At 33.7% G+C, this 22,491-nt stretch overlaps 2 protein-coding genes across 11 annotated transcripts in view; one reads left to right on the forward strand and one right to left on the reverse strand.

Annotated features, from left to right (window-relative positions):
• LOC126746879 (transforming growth factor beta-1-induced transcript 1 protein-like) overlaps positions 1-3,727 on the forward strand; it is a 104,576-nt gene extending 100,849 nt beyond the window's left edge. For all 9 annotated transcript variants that reach the window (XM_050455284.1, XM_050455277.1, XM_050455281.1 and 6 more), the window contains one exon: positions 3,441-3,727. In XM_050455284.1, the coding sequence (XP_050311241.1) occupies positions 3,441-3,521 (81 nt within the window). In that variant the 3' untranslated portion in view covers positions 3,522-3,727. The remainder of the gene's footprint in view (positions 1-3,440) is intronic.
• Positions 1-22,491, reverse strand: part of LOC126746865 (uncharacterized) — a 203,162-nt gene that overhangs the window by 112,074 nt on the left and 68,597 nt on the right. The window lies entirely within an intron of this gene.

Genomic DNA, 22,491 nt, shown 5'->3' on the forward strand with positions numbered 1-22,491 from the left:
ATAGATTTTCGGAAAACATGAAAACTGACGTTCTTTTACGGATTTTCAAAAAAAAACTTAAGGTAAGAACATTTTCAAAATTGCTTAGTGCTTTTGTGAAGTCTATATAAGCATAGAATAGAAAAAATATATAGTTTTTAATGACGTTTAGCGCATAACTTTAATGTATATGGTGTACTTTCCATTTATCGACAATTTTATACTTGTCTATGCACAAATATTCTATATTTGCTTTAAAATATAATTATATAAAAAATATATAATTATCAATAAATAAACTGTTATTGGTTTTATTTAGCTTTAAGTTTATACCTTTTATGTATAAATCCTATATAGAAATATACAGCTGAATGTGCATTACATAATGCTTGCATAACCATCCTTCCCGCTAAGCTCCAGCTCTATGTACTGCTCTATTAACACCTGGTAGGTATTTACTTTTATTATTATTAAATTAATAAAACACATTAAAACTGTTGCTTATGGAAGAAAAATCGACCGAGTAAACTCAAAAAACGCGCCATAATCCACCCTGTAACGTCATACCCAGAGAGAACAATACGAGATGCGGTTCAACGTATTGGGGTTTGACGTGCTCTTTGCAAGTTCTCAAGCGTTGGTTGGCCTCAATAGAGAATTAATGTTTATTTATGTCTTTTTTTAAGTCACTTGAAATGTGAGTGTAAAATTTAAAACGCGCGCCATTAACGATGATGATGTCGACTGCGTGACGTCATACCTTGTGGCTTGCACAAAGCATACTTAGCCGGCAGTATTGCACATATGAAAACAAAATTGGGTTTGATGTGCTGTCTGCAAGTCCTTTGTATGCCTCCCAGAAATTATTAATTAGGAGCATTTCAGCGAATGCCGATCAATCAATTTGGGTTCGATGTGCTGTCTGCAAACTCTTAAGCGTTCGTTTGTTCCAATAACATTATTTTTTATTTATGTTTGTTTTTTAGAAAATTATTAGGAGCATCTCGAACCACTTAAATTAAAAATAAGTATGGCTTCGGATACTCTCTTACCGAACCGGCGGTGTTGGACCACATTAAATTTGATCAAATTACTTTGGTTCGATGTGCTGTCCACATTTCTTTGCTTAAAAAATAAATTCTTAAAAACAATACACGTCATTTAAATTTAAAACATATATGTGGTAAAATTCAAAAATCGCGCCATACATGCGCCATTGGTGACGTCATACCCTAATGTTTGCGGAGAGCATACCGAACCGGCGGTGTTGGTAAATTAAATTTGGTCAAATTATTTGGGTTCAATGTGCTGCCTACAAGTCGCTCGTTTGCTTGTAAAAATAATTCTTAAAAACTTTTCACGCCATCTAAACTTAAAACTTGTATGTGGTGGAATTTAAAATACGCGCCATAAATGAACCGGCAGTGTTGCTACTTTAAATTATTTTGGTTTAATATGCTGTCCACAAGTCTCACAAAAGAGCATACTGAACCGACGTTGCCATCATAAACCTGGCTAATTGGGGTATTATTGCGGTACGTCAACAAACCTATTTGTCTTTTATGTTATTCGCCTAATTATATTAAATAATTTTTTAAGGTTTCATTGGCATTTATTTAGGTAGCAACGCTGCAGCACAAAATGCTGTCTATAAAAAAAAAAATTACAAGGTTCTATTATACGGTTTCATTTCCTTAAGGGAATTTGATCCTTCTGGAAACACCGGAATTTACCTGCCAATTATTTGACGAGCCGGGATTCAATATGCTGTCTAGAAAATGTTTACAAATTGCTCACAGGGTTTTATAGATTTAATTCCTTTAAACCGTCACAACACAGAAATTTGCTTGCTAATTATTTGTCAAATCCGCGGTTCTATATGCTGCCTACAAGCCATAATAACTCGATTGCTTGTAAAAAATTATATTTTTTATTAGGCAACGCCGCTGTGCAATGTGCTCTCTATAAGACCTTCTGGCTCGATTACCTGTAATGCTAATTTTTTTGAAAATAAAATTTGACAAATTGTTCGCGGTCCAATATGCTGCTTACAAGCCACTTTTTGACACTTTCCTCAAGGCTGGAATTTGTCTGCAAATTGTCTGCTAATCATTTGACAACGCCGTGGTTCAATATGCTGTCTACAAAGCCTCTCTTCTTCGGTTGCTTGATAAAAGTTTATTTTTATTTTGAACAATTATATAAGTGGTGCTTGTAGCACCTTATTTGGCGCCACAGTTCACCATGCTCTCTATAAGACCTCTTGCTCGATTGTGCTTGTAAAAATATTATTTTTCAAATTCCTTTGCAAGTCGTCTGATAATCATTTAGAGGGCATGCTAAAATTAAGGCAAAATCGCGGTTGAATATGCTGTCTATAAGTCCCTGTTGCCTGATTGGTTGTAAAGATACAATTTATTTTAAAGTGAATTTGGTAAATTCTGGAGATTGTTTGGCAACTCCACGATTCAATATGCTGTCCACAAGCTACTCGATTGCTTGTAAAAAGTTTATTTAAAAAAAATTAAAATTAGTAAATTGTCATTAATATGACAATGTCGTGGTTCAATATGCTGCCTACAGACCGTCATTATTGTCTGTTCAATTTGTGATTAGGCAAAGTCGCAGTTCGATATGCTTTTTAACAAACAGAATTAGCATGCACGGATCTTAGTACAAACATTCAGGCAACGTCGCAGTTTATTGTGCTTTCTCCAAGTCTCCCTTACATTACGTCACCAGTATACATAGAGGATTGATTTCTGACTTACAGGAGAATGACGTCACGTACATTAATGTCAGATATAGGAGAAACCACCATCAGCTTGTAAAAAAAAATAAATGTCAGAAAAGGCGCGATAAAAGACTGTGACGCCATACTTTAGGGCTTACAAACAGCATACTGAGCTGGCGGTATTGCAAATATCAAAAAAAAATAATTAGATTCGATGTGCTGCCTGCAAGTCGATCGTGCGCCTGTAAGAAATTAATTATTAACGCCAATTCACGGCACATAAAATACCCTATAAGGCACGCAGAAAGCACATCGTACCGGCGGTGTTGCACTTTGAATTTAGTTAATTTATTTGGGTTCCATGTAATAGAAATATATTCTTTAAAAGCATTTCACGCCACTTCAGATTTAAAGAAACGCGTCATAAGTTACGCGGTTTATTGTGCTGCCTACAAACCTTTCTTTAATTACGTCACAATGAGTCGCGGCCTTCTTGATTGATTTTACGTTATTGACGTCACCTACACTGATGCCAGATTTAGCAGAAAATTGCTCCTATGGCAACGCGGAGCATTGCTAGGGTGTGACGTTACGCTAGTGCCTCCGAGGCGGTAAAACATGAAAGGATATATACCGCTTTTTCCTTTTTTGTTTTTTCTTTAAAAGCAACAGTTTTAATCTTATCGATTCGAATTTAATCAATTTTTTTTTTCACTTTTTTTTCCAGAAATGCGAGAAGCCGATCATGAAGGACCAGTCCTACAAGATCGACCAGGGCACCGGCAAACCCCACTGCGTCAAATGTTAATCGATGATTCGACCAATATGACGCCCGTCTCGCTTTATCATATACGAAATCTTACTTAGTTAGAGCGTTTAACTAATTTATTATCTCTTTTTGTTGTGTGCGTCCATTACGTTTTAAGGTACGGCTATGTATAAGTAAAAACCACTGCTTTAAGCTAGCTAGCTTACGCCCCTTATTTTGTTAATAAAAATTATTTAATTTAGGGATTTTTGTCTTTTTATTTCACCCTAGAAGGGAGTTATTGACGTCATTTCAAAGGGCGTGAAATTCCCTTTTTTAGAAGGTACCACCAGAGGAGGCTTTATTCTAAAACTGTCACGCAGGGAACAATTGAAAAGGATGTGAAAGCATTAATTATTAATAAGATGCTGACACAAAACCTCTACACAATCTAATATATTATGAAACTGTGCATTGCTACAAAACTCTCAAAATAACCTTTCGTGTTTCCAAACTCAGTTCAAAATTATTGTACATCATTAGCCAACTCACATTTCCAAACTACAGTTCTCTTGGCTACAGCTAAAGTTGAAGTCTTGGATTCTAAAGAAAATTTTAAAATTACTAGAGGTGTTTTAGTTCTTGTAGCCAAGCGAACTCAGTCAAAAATGCTAGGTTTTATCAAAAAGAGATTCTAAGTACCAGTTCATGGTCTTAGAGCCTCTATTACTGGAATATTAAGTTGTATTATTTGACCTCTAGGTCAAACCGAACCTTAATTTTCTTTCGGTCTCTTTGTTCTTCCTAACCTTTGTGCAGCGATGCCCTGTTATACTATAAATAAAAATAGGTGCTATAATAAAAATGTTGAAAGGCTAGAATTAGCATTGTCGTGGAACTATGGGCAGTTTGTTTACTTGCAACATCTCTGATGGAATGATGCCAAATGCTTATGTGTTTATTAATGACAAAAAAAACACTTCATAATATCATAAAAATTAGTCACTTATTTTGACAAGCACAAAATAATACTACTGTTCCACTTTAATAAAATATGAAAAGATACTGTATAAAGAAGTCAATATTCAAAGTTAAATGAATGCACATAACGTCCCTATATTAGAGAAAACGGCCATAACATCGCAACGCCGCTTGATCGCATTGTTGATCCCAACGACATAAACAATCTTTACCAGTGACGTCTCTTGACTGATTTTTGATAGTTTAAAAATATTTTTTTACTTACACACTTAAAACTCTCCAGTAAAATATTTAGAGTTCCATTGTTTGGCGATGCGTAGATCAAATTTAAAAAAAGAAGCGCTATTGAAAATTGCCTCTTGCAAAATTGCCCTTTCAAAAGATGTATCACAATACACCTCTACCCATTTAAAAAATAAGAGTGAATTTCGCCCCCGCTAAGGGGTTGAAGTTGTGCGGTTAAAAATTTAAACAAAAAATCGTTTTTCTAAAATCAAAAATCGACGGGTGCGAGCGTTTTTGTTTTGCAAATCAAGAACCTCTAAAACTAGCGCTAAAAGTATTAAACAATAATTATATAGATTTTGAAACAATACCTATCCGAGCACCCCCGTGTTTTGCCTTAAAAAAATGTATTCGCTCCAGGATGAGACGCGTATGAACCTGTGTAAGATCCCCAGTATTAATCATTTTTCTGCAAGGTTTTCCTTTAGCGTTCTTTTTTTTTTTTGAAGAGCTTTTGAGGAATATAAACTGTTTAGATAAACGCTCTATAGTCAAATTATGCTCGTTACCGAACCAAGCATAATATCGTAATATTGCGTGTTTTGTAAGAAATATATATTGAAATCACCCACAATAATCAAATTATGAAAATCTAAATTATTTAGTGCTAACAAATTTTCTAGGTTATTCATGAATTGTTGAGAATTAGATGAAGGTGGACAATAGATACATATAGTTATGGAAATAATACTGAAAATCCTTATGAGATAAATTCTTACCAAACAAATAGAAATAACCCCTGTACATCAAATGATTACAACGATTTTGAATATGAACCAGAATATTCTTATGATGTGAATACATTCCCTATTCCAGACCAACAAGTAGAAAATGAAAATTTTCCTATTACCAACCCTTCGAACACCCTAACATAACATATGAAGTAAATATACAAGTCACTAATAGCCTCCCTTATATCGAAATTCAAAACCCACCAATTAAACTATTAATAGGTACTGGCTGTTATCCATCAATATTACAACCCTTCATCGCTGAAAAATATTTTCCTGACAAAATCTATCAATTTTCAACGATATTAAAAACCGGAGTTGGAGAAAAGGAAGTTCTCTACAAAGCCAATATTCAAGCTTTTACAAAATTGCAAACAAACGATTCAATCGATAAAAAGGCTGATAAAGTCAGACGGTATTACAACCTTGTCATTCAGATATCGCGAGCCTGACTCAACATTTAAAATCACGGTCAACGCCCACGAAATTCTAAGCACAAAGGTACCCGTGACAATACATGATATTATTGACATAATTATAATTATATCTGAAGGAACAATAAATGACTCTTTATATATACCAGAAACGCTCTGCACAGCAGAAAATGGTTTTGCACGTGTTGATATTCAGAATAACACAGATGAAAATATTACTGTTGAATTAATGAGTCCAATTGACTGTAAAATTTTACCAGATTACCATAAAGATCATTTCGAATTTTTTCACCTAGACAATTTAATTAATTCAAACCCAGAAATATCCCATAATAATTACACTACATCTAACAAAAATCTTGATATTACCCAATTTATAAGACATGATCATCTTAATAAAGAGGAAAAGTCAAAAGTATTTAAATTAATCAGAGAATTCTCAGACATTTTTCATAAAGAAACTGAAAAACTATCATTTATAAACAAAATCAAACACGAAATCAAAACACATGATGAAATCCCAATGCACTCAAAATCATACAGATACCCTTTCATACACAAGGAAGAAGTTCAAAAGCAAATCAACAAAATGCTGAAAGATGGAATTATAAGACCCAGCCAAAGTCCATGGAGTAGTCCAATATGGATAGTAAGTAAAAAACCTGACGCAAGTGGAAAGCAAAAATGGCGAATTGTCAATGACTACAGAGGAGTCAATTCTAAAACAATTGATGACAGATACCCTCTGCCAAACATCAATGATATATTAGACAAACTAGGAAGGTGTACATACTTTTCCACAATTGATTTATCATCAGGATTCCACCAAATAGAAATGGCACCAAACTCTATTGAGAAAACAGCATTCACAGTGGAAAATGGCCATTATGAATACGTAAGAATGCCATTCGGATTAAAAAACGCACTAGCCACCTTTCCGAGAATCATGGACAATATACTGAAAGATATTCAAGGAAAAACCTCTTTAGTCTACATGGATGACATTATTGTCTTTTCAGCAAGCCTAGAAGAGCACATAAAAAACTTGCACCATGTTTTCCAAAGATTACGAACGGCGAAATTGAAAATTCAACTTGATAAATTTGAATTCCTAAGAACAGAAGTTGAATTCCTGGGACATGTGATAACTAAAGACGGAGTTAAGCCGAACCCTAGAAAAATAGAGGCGATCCAGAAATTCCCGATCCCGAGAACACCAAAGGAAATAAAATCATTCCTAGGACTCTTAGGTTACTACAGACGCTTTATAAACGGATTTGCGAAACTAACAAAACCATTCGCGAAATGCCTAAAGAAAGGAGCAGTAATAAAACACACCCCTGAATACATACAAGCTTTTGAAACATGTAAAAATTTGCTATGTAACGATCCTATACTACAATACCCAGATTTTAGAAAACCCTTCATTTTAACCACAGATGCCTCAAATATAGCAATAGGAGCCATATTAAGTCAAGGAAAAATAGGACAAGATCTTCCAATTGCATACGCATCTACTAGAACCTTAAACCAAGCCGAATGTAATTATTCGACGATAGAAAAGGAACTTTTAGCCATAGTATGGGCTACAAAACATTTCAGACCTTACCTATTTGGCCTATTTGGAAAATTCATAATCGTTACAGACCATAAACCCCTGCAATACCTCTTCAACCTAAAAGAGCCAAACTCTAGATTGGTACGATGGAGATTAAAATTGGAAGAATTCGACTATGAAGTCCAATATAAAAAAGAAACCCAGAATAAAAATGCTGATGCTCTATCCAGAAAAGAGATTAACATGATAGAAAATGACTCTATACTTGGAAGCCCTGGAGACATCACTGAAGAAATCGATCAATACATTGCAAATGAAAATGCTACTTTAGATGTCTGTCAAAATACCATAGGACCCCAAGTGGATGACTGTACTACGTCCCTTATAAGAAAAGCAGAGAACCTAAGCTGCAAGCTGCTTAAAGTTAACGTAACTACCCCTATTATTCATCCTATAAATCAGCAATATGTTCTAGCTATTTCTGCTAGCATCAAAATAAAAGCACAACAAACGTACCAAAACAAGCAAATATTCTTCATTGATACACCTAGTTTAATAGAAATACCATATAAATGCGGTATAAGCTTACTAGGATCACAATTCTGGAATCAAGAGGATATCCTGAGATCCAACCCTTTTCATCTACCGGATGTAACATTTAATGACTTGGAAATGCAGCTTAATGCAATTAGATTCAATCGACTTCAACCACATCAGGGTCATTCTCATTTAACTTTGATATTTGATGTCTTCAAGACTTTTTTCTTCAGGTTTTGTTTGTTAGTGTCGATTAGATGTTTTAAAATAAAAACTAAACACGGATTAATCACATGTTTAGGAAATAATATATCTTGATTTTATCAATGTAATTTTATTTCATTTTAAAGTCACAAAATGTCAAGGTTCGTCACGGTCTCTTTCTTAGTTGCTTTCATACTATCATGATTTTTCGTTAAGGAATTTTTTTTTACTTAGGCTTTACTTAGATAACTAAAAAATATTGATTTAATTTTTAACTTTTCGCCTATAGGAAACACGTCTTTGCTTTTCGTATTTATTAAATTCTTTCAAAGTATTGTCTCTAAAAAATATGTCAGGTTCGTCACTACTATTAAGAAAGCGTAAAATTCTTATATGGACCAATTTACTATTTCCAGTTAACCACCTGCTTGCTAAATGAAACCATAGTGTCGCTACGCAGTGTAAAGAAAGTGTTTTTTTAGTTAAATACTGTGTTTAAAAAAGTGTTTTCTTGTGACTTTAAGGTGAGTATGTTTATTGCTTGTCAGTTACGTCACGCAAATAACTTTAAATTTCTTTATATTTTCTTAAAACTAATTATTGTATTTTGTTAACCAAAGCAAACTAAAAGTTAGGTTATGTTTACAATAAAATACCGGTCGCCGGTCATAGTCAAATAGTCTTATTTTTAATAAAATGTCAGGTTCGTCACGGTCAGCTGCGTTACTATTCTTTCGTAACGCAGCTGACAAGTTCGTGACGAACCTGACGTTAAAAGTAGTAAAGTAGACATTATTTTCAGCAATGCCGTTAACACCGGCTGAACGTGCAAGGCGTTATAGAGAAAAACTGAAAGAAAACCCCGAAAAAAGACAAGAATATTTGGAAAAAAGCCGAAAGAGGGCAAAGAAGTCCAAAAAGTCTATAGAAGAACTTTCCGATAGGGAGCAGCGTTACCAAAGAAAAAAATGGAGATTGTATCAACAGAAAAGTCGGCAGATAAAAAAACATGAACGTGAACAGGACCAATTTCTTCAGCAAAATACTCCACCGGGAAGTCCGATACCCCTGCCCGATGATATTCCTATGGAAGATGTTGGAACAGTAAATGAACCTCCAAGAAATCAATCTTACTTAGAGGCTAACAGGTCTTCCGGAAGAAAGAGACTTCGCAAGGACAGAACTGCTGCATACAGGAAAATCAAGCGTTTGGAAAAGGACTTGGAAAAAACAAAGCAGTCTTTACGGAAGTATAAGAAACGTTGCCAGCGATACCAGAAAAAAAATGTTGTGGCAGGGAGTCAGAAAAGTGAAACCGCTAGTCCTTACAGTAAAGCCATCCAAGATACCAAAGGATATAATGTTCCTGAAACTGTAAAAAAAACACTAGTTTTTCATAATGCACTAGTTGCACAAATAAAAGACAATTACTCAAAAACAAACAACGAAAAAGAAAAGCAAATTATTTCTAGAGCCACTAGTGGAACCATTGTCAAAAAATATAAATTTTTAACAAAAACTAAAAAGGTACTCCAATGTCATTCTTCAACTACAATGTCAAAAGGGAAAGGAAGATGTCGACTTACTTTACATCCACTTCATAAAAAAATACGAGACTTTTTTAATAGAGATGACATAACTACGTTAACACCGGGAAAAAAACAAACAGTAACACGAGGCAAGATCAAATATCAGAAAAGATTGCTAAAGGAAACCCTTAAAAATCTTTATGAAAAGTTTTGCAAAGAGTTTCCTTGTAGTAAAATTAGTTTTGCGACATTTTGCAGGCATAGACCTTGTTGGGTTGTGAAACCAAAACTTTCCGATAGAGATTCTTGCTTGTGCAAAAAATATTCCAATATACAGCATAAACTGGATACTTTAGTAAAAGAAAAAATATGCACAGAACGCAACATCGAAAACGTATGTAAGCTGGTTACGTGTGATGTAAAATCAAAAGATTGCATGAAAAATATCTGCCCAAAATGCCAAGATCAGGCCGCTATAATCCTCGCGGATATTAAAGATCCAAATAAATTAGTTAATTGGAACTTTTGGAAACTTGAAAAAGAGGAAAGGAGCAAATCAGGCAAAAAATTTTTTGTTAATAAAACAAAGCTTATCCGTGAATCTGGAATGCTAAAGAACCTATGCACAAATTTTAATGCAGAACTAAAAACAATGTTCTGTTGGCATGTCTTTAAAAAAATCATCAAGCCAGTCAAAGGCAAAAATGTATTTCTGAACTAACTTATGAAGAGGCTACTGTACATATAGATTTTTCTGAAAATTACTCATGCAAAATGAGTTCAGAAATACAGGCAATGCATTTCGGTTCCTCACACAACCAGGCCAGTCTCCATACCGTTGTAGTTTACTATGACAATAAACCTCCTGAAAGTATATGTACCATTTCTTCCTGTACTCGGCATGACCCTCCTGCTATTTGGGCCCACTTACGTCCTGTTTTAGAAGAACTAAAACAAAATGGTGTGCAAACTGTTAACTTCTTTAGTGATGGCCCAACATCACAATACCGCAACAAGGACAATTTTTTTTTATTTGAATACATATTTTAGAGATTATGGATTTTCAAATGCTTCATGGAACTTTTCAGAGGCTTCGCATGGTAAGGGTGCTCCGGATGGTGTTGGGGCTGCAGTCAAAAGAGTAGCTGATGGACTTGTCTGTAAAGGGAATGACATTCCAGATGCAGAAGCGTTATTTAGGATTCTTCAAGGAAAAGTAAATGTGAAACTTTATTGGATCGATTTAGTAGATGTCATTAACTTTGATTCCAAAAAAGAAATAAATAATCGTTACAAAATGACTAAAGGCATTATGAAAGTAGGTCAAATTATTTTGAAAGATTCTGAGTCCGATTTATATGGACGCGAATTATCGTGTTTTTGCAAGAAATTGCCTACAACATGTGATTGTCATTCATTGCAACGGATGTATTATCAAGACTGTGAAACTGTAGATTCAGACGATAACCCAGAAGATACCACTCCTCAACAACAGCTTCAACAACAACAATTTTTACCTGTGACCTTTGAAAATGTAAAAATTGATCAATGGCTGCTTGTTAAATATAACAATGTGATATATCCGGGCGTTGTTACTGATACAAATAACGATGAATCCTGTGAAGTTAAAGTTCTGCATTCTGTAGGAGTCAATAAATACATTTGGCCAATCAAGGAAGACAAGATCTGGTATAAATTTGAAGATATAGTGGGTTCTATTGAAGCACCTACTAATGCAACTAAACGAATTTTACAGTTTAAAACGCCGTTTTGGCTTGAAAATGGGGAAGGCATCAACTAATTTAACCTAAGTATTTTATTATTTGTTATGAGTTACTTAAAATTTAGAGTTTATTTTGTTATGTTTGGTTAAATTTAGAATTTACATTTTTGGTTAAACGTTTTTGTAATTGGAGCCATTTAATATAAAAAAAACAATTATTATTTAAATGTGTTTGTTTTCTATCAATTTTTAGCATCATTGTCAGGTTTGTTACATCAGTGTCAGGTTCGTCACTATTTAGAAAAACACATAAAATATGGTATTGCTTTTTATAGAAAAATAGAAACTAAAAAAAAAAATAAATTACCCATCGGCTTCTTGCAATAATTAATGTTTTAAAAAGAATTCTTAACCTGGGTCTAAGGCTAATTTTCTGACTTTTAAGAAATAGTGACGAACCTGACAAAGTTCAGTAAGCAGAATCACTCAAAAATGGGTAAAATAAAAAAAAATTTGCACTGCTTTTGCCAAATTGTGTTATAAAACATGATTAAAAAATGATTTGTTTGTTTTTTTGCATAATATTAAATATTTTGTAATGAACGATTTTCACTATTGGTTTGACGACTTTAAATGAGAATGACCCATCAGATCGTTAGCAGAATATTCCAATATCTTGAAACCACTTCCAGAGGAAGAAGAAAGAATTCACCCTGCAGCCTGGAGCTTTAGTATAACTCTTGGGACCATACTAGCCATATGCTGTATATTCTTCGCTATCTACACACTTATCAAAAGGAAAAGGTCTACTGAAGAGGAACTAGAACTTCAAGACAAAAAAGAAGCTGAAGAAAAAGATGCTAGCCCTGGTACCTCGAAAAACAACACACCATCCCTGATGTTTTCGACTTAGGCGGGAGGAGTTAGGTACACAATTATGCCACCCTATATATAATATTTTGCTTATGTATATGCTTACTCAGTTATATTGTATTTCAGGCTTTATTTGCATTATTTAGTCTATATAATCACTTGTAATATTAAGTTAAGGTAATCTTCGTTCTTGCTTAGAGTACACTGTATCGCGGCTTGTCAAAATAAAAGTTTTTTAAAACGTTATTAACGTGATAGGAAACATAACTATATAAAGAGGTATGTTTTTATATTTATCTATAATACACAGGGTGTTTCATTAATATTGCGAAAAAATTTAGGAGGGAATTTCCTTGCTTAAAAATAATAAAAAAAGTCCCTATAAACCAATGTTCGCAAATGCTTAATTTCTAAGATACAGGGTGTTAAAGTTTTATTTTTGTTTTTTCTTAATAATTTTGGTAGTTATACAGATATTTCAACGAAAATTGGCATCTGGGGGTTTTTTGATATGCTAAATTTAAATTTATTGTTACGAGGGTTCGCACTTGTAGAGGGGCCCCTACACACACGGTTTTTTATACTTTAAAACTGTCATATCTTTTTTATGGTTCCTCAAATTATTTATTTTAATAAAAAAGTAAATTTATCTATTATTTTGATAGAAAAAAGATATCTTGGTCGAAGTCGCTACAAGCCACCGTTTTCGAGATATTTAGACCTAATACAATGAATGCATTACATTTTAAGTCACAATAATTGTTTTTTTCAAGTTGTTTGAAATTCCTTTAAAAAATTTAAATAATAAATTTAAAAGGAATGCTGTGTATAACAAATTCCTAAAGGCAATACTAAATATATATACAATATATACAGTAGTGGCCAAAATTATAGCAACAAATCTGAATTTTACTAATATTTAATAATAACTATTATATGTATGTTTTAATCGTAAAAGTACGCCACTGGTTTAGATGGCCTCTTAATATTTAAACAAAATTTCTCATTCAAATAAAAAAAAGCCTACCTGTTTTTTTGCTGACAATAAATATTTGTAATTGCAAATATTTCACCTGGTCATAATTATAGCAACATTTGAAATTTAGTGCTCTTTCAATCTGTTGAAGTGCAATATTGAAACAATTTATATTGTGATTTCTTGGTAGTTATTAACTTATTTAAATAACAGTATGAGTCGTGGTAAAACCGTGTCTGTTGAAGTGAGGCAACTTATAATTAATCAGTATAAGTCAGGCATCAAACAGTCATCCATTGCAAAAAATTTTGCTCTTCACAGATCAGTTGTATCACGTATAGTGAAAAGATACAATAACACAGGGCTGGTAGTACCCAAAAAAAATTCGGGACGTCCCCGGAAAACTTCAAAAAAAAGTGACAAAATGATTGTTCGGATTTCCAGGCAAAACCCATTTTTGCCTCTTCAAAAATTAAAGGGCTTTTGGATGGCAGTGGGTGTTCCGATCTTAGTGAACGATCCAAAAGGCGGCGTCTATTTGAAAATAAGTTGTTTGGACGCAGACCAGCAAAAAAGCCTCTTCTTTCCAAGAAGAACGTGAAGGCCCGACTTGAATTTGCTCGAGAACACCAGGGCTGGACTATTGATCAGTGGCGCAGAGTTATTTTTAGCGATGAATCAAAATTCAATTTATTTAAAAGTGATGGTGCTGCATACGTTCGACGTCCTGTAGGCAAAAGATTTAATCCTCGGTACACTTCTCCTACAGTTAAGCATGGTGGTGGTTCAGTTTTAGTGTGGGTCTGTTTTTCGGGGTATGGTATGGGACCTCTTCACAGAATAGAAGGGATTATGGATCGATTTATGTACAAGGATATATTAAAGAATGTTATGTTACCCTATTCTGAAGAAAATATGCCGCTGTTATATCAATTTCAACATGACAATGATCCAAAACATTCTTCAAGGCTAATAAAAGAGTTTCTCCATGATGAAAAAATTAATGTTATGAAGTGGCCCTCCCAATCTCCGGATTTAAATCCAATAGAAAATCTTTGGGAAATTGTGGATAACAGGTGTAGAACCAGAAATTTCAAAAATGCTGGAGAACTTTTCGAAGCTCTTCAGGATACTTGGTTGTCAATCGATCATGATGTTATAGACAAACTTATTTTATCCATGCCAAAAAGATGCGTTGCTGTTATAAGGGCTAAAGGATACTATACTAAATACTGAAGAATATTATTGTATTGTAATCTTATTTTGACTTTGGAGAATAAATAAATTGATTTTTTTAAAATGTGTTGCTATAATTTTGTCCAACCCGTTTCCTAAAAAAAATTCCCATTTTTAATTTCTTTTATAAAGTAACAAAAAAATAAACATAAATAAAAAGCTTTGTAAAAAATACATCATAATATATACCAGTTTTTTTTTCTAATCTACCACATCATATAATTTGAAGGAAAAATGTACTTGTTGCTATAATTATGGCCACTATTGTATATACAATAAAGAAATACTAAAAAAAATATGTTTGAAAAGGCCTGTAACGTACATACATTAGTACCTATTTACCTATTATACAGAACGGGTTTAATAATTTTTAAATTATTAATTTTTTGCAATGGTTTAGACAAATGCCGTTTGGCCAACGGCAATTCATTAGCAGTCAGGCGTCTTTATGAGGAGAAATATCCTAATCGTGTTATACCGCATTATACGATATTTGCCCATCTCCATCAACGCCTTTGTGGCACTGGAAATTTTCAACAACAAACTACTGTTAACATAAGACCGCGCACAGCAGCAACTCCATGAGTAGAAGAAAATGTCCTTCATGAAAGGAAAGAAAATCCTGCAACAAGCACTAGATAGATTGCTTTAAACTTAAATGTAAGTCCTTCTACGGAATTTTAAAGAATACCTTTCTATACCCTTATCATGTCCAGCGAGTGTACAAGCACTGTTACCGACTGATTTTCCGTTAAGACTAAATTTTTGCCGTTGGATGCCACCAAAAAATGGCAAAAACCCCCAGTCTTTAAGACAAATATTATTCACGGATGAAGCAAATTTTTTTAGAGAAGCCATTATGAACTTTTACAATAATCACCTATTGGCGGATGAGAATCCATATGCAATTTTAGAAGGTCGTCATCAACATCAATTTTCTTTTAACGTATGGGTTGGAATTGTTGCAGACTCTTTGATAGAAAGAAAGAATAAGAAAGAAAGAAAGAAAATGTGCTATATTACGTAAGAATAATCTTGTGTACAAGCATTCTACAAGCCAAAAATACAATTTCAAAAATTGACAAAACAATGAACAAAATTAAACACAAAAAGACAAAACTTTTTGAACATACTTGAATTAAAGATAACTAAATAAAACAATCAATTACTAAATAAAGGTAAACTTGTTGACAAAACTAGAGAAGAAAAAAGGAAAAAAAAAACTTTCCAACATGTCCAAGGTTAAAACCTATCATTAAAAAAGTCATCCAGGTTATAATATGCCTTAGCCAATAAAAGCGTCTTTAATTCTCTTTTAAATTTCTTAACATCCGATATATGTCTAACACATAGAGGAACATGATTGTAAATTTTTTTACTTATGTAAATTAATGAGTTTTTGGTACGGGAAGACATAGGAATAGGTAGGGGAACATCATGTACACGACGAGTCAAATGGTCAGTGTCAGAGGGTAGTTTGGGAATTTTGTGAATAAGAGCAGCTGTTTCTAAGATAAAGAGTGAAAAAAGGGATTTTTTTAGAAATGAAGAGGGGTTTGCAAAAATCTCTTAACTTAGCAGAACACAGGTATCTAACTGCTTTTTTTGAATAACAAAGACAATGTTAAGTAGCCCCTTATTGGTTAAACCCCAAAAAGGCAAGCCATACCGAATATGAGGTTCAATAAGTGAAAAGTACACTGAACGTGCAACCACCCCTCCCAGCTCTTGTTTTGCCATTATTACTGCAAAACATCTAGAAGATAATTTCCCAGCTAAATGTAAAATATGATCTTCAAACCGAAGGCGACGATCAATGGTAATTCCTAGGAACTTGCAGCACTCTTTATTCTGCAAGAGGGAATTTTCGTCAAACATCAGACCCTAAACATCGCACTTAAATAGACGTCTTTCTTACATTAAACACGAGCCTGTTGGAAGTACACCACCCTGATAAAATCTGAAGGTCTTCAAGGATACAAGTCTTAATATAATCAGAATTTTTATGGCTCCATAGTATGGTGGTATCATCAGAAAACTGAACCACCTTGCCCTGCAGTTTCAATGAACTCAAGTCATTTACATAGAGTAAAAATAACAGTGGTCCCAACACTGAACCCTGGGGAACGCCGCATTTTAGGGATCCAGAAGCAGACAAACGCCCAAACACTGTAACCTTCTGAGTACGATTTGATAGATAGGACTCAAGCCATCGCAACGCTACGCCCCTAAAACCATATTTATCGAGCTTAGATAACAGTATTCCATGATCCACACAGTCAAATGCTTTGGATAGATCACAAAACACTGCCGCCGATGACTCTCCAGAATCCAAGGACACATAGACACTCTCCAAAAAGCTAAAAACAACATCATGAGTCCCTTTACCAGCTTGAAATCCAAACTGATTTGCAGACAAAATGCCATTATGATGTAAAAAGGACAAAATTCTGCTTTTTGCAAGTTTTTCAACTATCTTAGAGAGGGTAGACAAAATAGAAATGGGACGGAAATTACAAGGCTGATCGAAATCTCCACCCTTATGAAGAGGGATAACCACTGCCTCTTCTAAACATGAACGAAAAATGCCAATATGTAAAGAATTGTTTATGGCAGAAACTAAAGCATTTAAGGGTGAATCAGGCAAAAAGAGTAACAACCTCGAAGATATCCCATCAGCAACAGATGATTTATGGTTTTTTAGGCGTTTGATTTCATTTTTTACTTCGGTAAGATCGACAATATGAAAGAAAAATGAATGCTCAACCGACACTTGTTGAAGATAGTGTAAGGGATCAATGTTACTACGAATGCCCTTGAGCAAGATATTAGGTATATCACAATAATAGTCGTTTCAGATACTTTTCTATGGCAATGTCTAAAATCATTAATAATCGACCAACACTCTCTTTGGTTATTTGATGACATATTTAAGCGATCCCTATAATAATTAGATTTTGCTGCTTTAATTGTCTTTCTGTACAGACTACGGTATTTCTGATGATATACAAGGATATTTTCATTTGTGGTATATTTGCACAATTTAGTCAAAAAACGGAGGTTTTTAGCTGAAATTCTAAGGCCTCTTGTAACCCATGGTTTTCGTTTCTTAGTTTTAAGCCTCATTTTAGGAAAGCACTGATTGGTCTAATCACACAGAACTTGAAAAAATAAAGTAAGTGGGTCAGAAGCCGTTTCAAGTGCATTCCAATTTACCGAAGCTGTAGCAGCAGAAAAAGCATTGAAATTTCTCCTGCTGAAAATTCTTCCCATATAATGAGATGAAGATAATACATTATTATATGGCATTTTAGCAAGAATAGCTTCACGGTCGGAAATACCAGATGGGAGTACTGTGCATAAAACGTCATCAAAATTTGTATAATTTGATGAAGAAGTTATTCGTGTGGGAGAAAGAACTTGTATTTTCAAGTCGTAAGAATTTAAAATACTTAAAAGAGAAGTACGTGGCAAGGTTTCATCAGTGTAGTTGATATTAAAGTCACATAGGCCCATTCTTTTTGCCATTGAGGCACACGAATTGCCCATACTTTTGGAGAATGTTCCATTGCAGTTAAGATTGCAAATGTACTTCATGCACGATGGAGCCCCACCTTATTTCAGTTTAGTTGCACGTGAATATTTGAACATAGCGTATCCGAATCGTTGGATAGGCCGAGGAGGAACTGAGCCTTGGCCTCTCAGATCTCCAGACCTTAATTCCTTGGCCTTTTTTCTTTGGAGTCACCTTAAACATTTGGTTTATACACCCCCCGTAAATACTGTGGAAGAATTACGAAATCGCATTATCGCATCCTGTGAAACAATTAAACACACACCCGGAATATTTGAACGAGTTCGCCAATCGATGCGTCGTAGAATAGAGGCCTGTATTGCAGTTAGGGGTTCACATTTTGAACAACTGTTATAACTTATATTCCACCAAGTGGCATTTTTAAAAGTGGATATTTGTCGTAAGAACTTTGGGTATTTTTTTTTACTTAATAAAAAATATTGAGTAACAAAAAAAATTTATTTTGTTTCAAAAAAACATTGAATAGTGAATAAAAACTCCAGATTCCACATTTAAAGCTGATATCTCGAATCTAAAACGTTAAAATGTAATGAATTTATTATTTTATTTCCAAAAATCTCGAAAATGCTGGCTCGTAGTGACTTTAACCAAGATATCTTTCTTACGTGAAAATGATAGATACATTTATTTTTTTATAAAAAAAAAATATTTAAGCAACCATAAGAAAATTATCACGCTTTAAAGTAAAAAAACTGTGTATGTAGCGCCCTCTATAAGTGGGAACCCTCGTAACATTAAATTTGAATTTACCATATCAAAAAGCCCCCATATACCAATTTTCGTTCAAATATTTGCATACCTACCAAAATTATTAAGAAAAAATAAAAATAAAAGTTTAACACCCTGTATCTTAGAAATTAAGCATTTGCGAAACATAGGTTTACAGAGACTTTTTTTATTATTTTTAAGCAAGGAAACTTCTCCTTAATTTTTTCGCAATATTAATGAAACATCCTGTATATTATACAAGGTGTTCCGTATCGTTATGTTCAAATTTTGGGAACGTCAGGTACGCTTTTTTTCAAGTTAAAAAGACGCAAAACTTGTATATTTATTTTTATGTATTTCAAAGTGACACACCCATGTATATCATTTAATTATACTAAAAAAATTGTGAAGTAAATAAAGAATGATTTTATTTTTAAAAAAATCAGGTTTGTGCCCGTAAGCCAACAGAAGACGTAGTACGCCCCTGTTTTGTTGTATTTGTTCAGAAGCCTGCTTAATAAGCTCCAATAAATCTTCCCTTGTATTTAAAACTGGAGAGTAATTAAGTGTTATTAAGGAGATTGTGAACATTGTCAGGCAACAGGACCATCTCGATCAATTCATTTTAGATAAAATTACAAGACAGATTTACCACTAACCAAAACTCTCTATCTTACTCTCGACACGTGTTTCGCTAACGATGCTAGCATCTTTGGGAGAATATTAAAACTTTTTTTAAATTTTAAAGTAAAGGGTTTTGGTTAGTGGTAAAACTGTCTCGTAATCGGAGTGTTACACCAAAGGATCTAACCATAGGAATACCATCTTAGATAGTTGACGGTAACCCAATTAGCAAACCGCAATTCAAAATGCGGTAGAGCCCCATCCATTAGGAACCATATGTGTAGGCGATTATTTAGTGAGACATCCTCCAAAAGTCCTTGCAGTTCGTTCATAACAAATTAAAGGAAATTGTTTGCATTCAACCTCTCAGGAAGCACTACAGGACAAAACAACAAGCCATCAATTAAGGCAGCCCAAATGTTAGCAGAAAATTCATGTTAAAAATTACATAGACGTACAGCTTTTGGATTTTCTGATTCCTATCTATGCAGGATTCTCAGATTTGTAATACCACACCTTATGAATGTCGATTTATCTGCCCAGAGGGATATTTTGTAAAAATGAATATTAAGACAGGACTGTCTTAATATCCAGGTAGAATAGGCTAGACCAGCATAGTGATAAGCAAACCTTGTACCTTTTTTGCTCTTCAAACTATTATTTTGTAGAGAATTTGGAAATTTGAACGGCAACATTTTCTTTTAAAACCATTTTGAGATCATTTGCTCAATCTGGAAATAACTCCCGTCAGACATAAAAATACTGCTGAAATTATTTCTTTGAAAACGTTGAAAAGCTTCTTCTAACTAAGAAAAAAAAACTTCATTCTTGGTTGCTCTTGTAGAAGTATTATTGTAGGGATCTTTTTTGCTTTCCTTGACATGTTTTTTCGTGATATGCCGACAGTTTTTGGACACACATTTATTCCTCGTTGATTTCTAAATCTGCTGGCCAGTTTTCGAAATCCTATAATCGGACTTCAGTCAATTGCACTAATTTTTTAGCGTTCGAGAACCATTTCTATATAAATATTCTTATATTCTTTTTTCTACTTACGACATTATTTTACAAAACTCACGCCTATTTACAATCAACAATATTTGATAAATACTGTCCCGTGCATAATGCCTTCACCAAGATTTTTCATATTATCGTGATTGACAATCTGGCAGAGATGGGGATGAATATAATAATACGGATGTGGAATATAATGATACGGATGTACAAAAAAAAAATCAACCATTCGCGGTTTTTCGACTTGTCTACAGATTTGATGCACACTAATAGTTAAATCTCTTACAACTGTCTCTAGTACTTGATCCAAGTCTGCTGGCAAGTTTGATAATCAACATTCCCAAAATGACGTCTATGCACTTCCAGAAATGTTCTGTAATAAGGAATGCATCTATTTGCAAACCGATCGACATCAGTTTTTCGATTCAACAACTGCTTGACATGTACTGCCGTTACGGTAGCTATACAACTAATGCAATATCTAACTATCTGCGTACCCTTGAGAATAAAATCTTGATTTGTTTTAGTGATTGATTATTCGCGAGCTCTTTTTTAAATTAGAAACCATAAAGTCCAGTGCTGAATGAAAAACGAATTTTGAGAGAGAAATCAGTTTGCCTGTTTGAGATCAGTTTGACTGGTTTTTCTTTAGAATGTAAAGTACGCATTTTTGCTGAATAATGCTGTAAATATATTTTGTATGTTTCGATCGAATATTACCCATTTAATCAAACTGATCCTATTGACGTACTACCCTTCCTAACCCACCTCTGAAACTTAAAATATTCAACGACATGACTCACCTGATCGGATGTTTTTGGAATAACTCAGGCGATCGTCACATTCTTTAATATATTTCGCAGGGCGAGATAATAAAAGGGAATAGAGATATATTGGTTCGACTCGAAGTGATAAGACTTGCATAAATTAAGAATTATTATTTACATATTTAAAGTTATTGTTTGGGATATTTGTAAATATAATTGTTATTGGGAGATTGTGGCTTTATTCCTACATCGCTTAAACGCTCAGACTACATCAGAAGTGGTTGAAAAGAACCGGAGGTGTTGAGAAAAGGCTAATTTAGGGTGTTTCATGCAAAATTGAAAAATGATGAAAAATTGACATCAACATCAAGTGAAGAGTGCAAGAGCCATAGGAAAATTAATAAACAAAAACAAAAAAAGTCAAGAAGCAGATCAACTGTAAGTTACACACCTCCTCCTATTAAGTCGTATCCCGCTGAGACCATCACCGTTTCTAGCGTTATACCAGATTTTGACCCCAAATTTAGGGATATAAATGACTGGATCGAAATTATTCAATATAATAAAAATTTATATCATTGGTCTGATACGGCCACTATATTTCAAGCTTTAAGCAAATTAAAAGGGACTGGCAAAATGTGGTATGATAGTTTCATTGAAAGTGAATTGGGGTGGTCTCAGTTTTCATGGGAAAAATGAAAAAATATTTTATTGCTAACTTTTAAATCAAATCGAAATTGTTACAAGTTGTCAATGGACCTAGTTAATCATAAACCAAAAGAAAATCAATCATTATATGATTTTTATTTCGAACATCTTTCAAAGATCAACAAACTAAAATTAAATTTTTCGAAAACAGATAAAATATCTTTGATTACCGGAGCCATTAATGACAATAATATAAGCGCAGCAGTCGAAGCTTCCAATATGACAGATGTTAATGCTTTAGGCGCATATCTTAAAAATAAAACTAATGTTGTTACAGCCAACAAAATGGTACAAAATAAATCTCAATTTGAGAACACTAAACATAAAATGAGTCGTGAAACTTCTTCGACTAGCTCGACACCTCACATACAAATTTTAAACAAACAGTGCAAAACATGCGGAAAAATTGGTCATGATCGATCCGTTTGTAGGCATAGAAACCAGATTTGTAATTTTTGTCAAGTCAGAGGGCATTTAGAAAGTTATTGTTTAAACAAGAAAAAAGTTAGTAATTTTAAGCCTCACAATTTTTAAGAAAATCAGAAAA

Source organism: Anthonomus grandis, chromosome 18 (assembly GCF_022605725.1).
Source record: "Anthonomus grandis grandis chromosome 18, icAntGran1.3, whole genome shotgun sequence".
Taxonomy (NCBI): domain Eukaryota; kingdom Metazoa; phylum Arthropoda; class Insecta; order Coleoptera; family Curculionidae; genus Anthonomus; species Anthonomus grandis.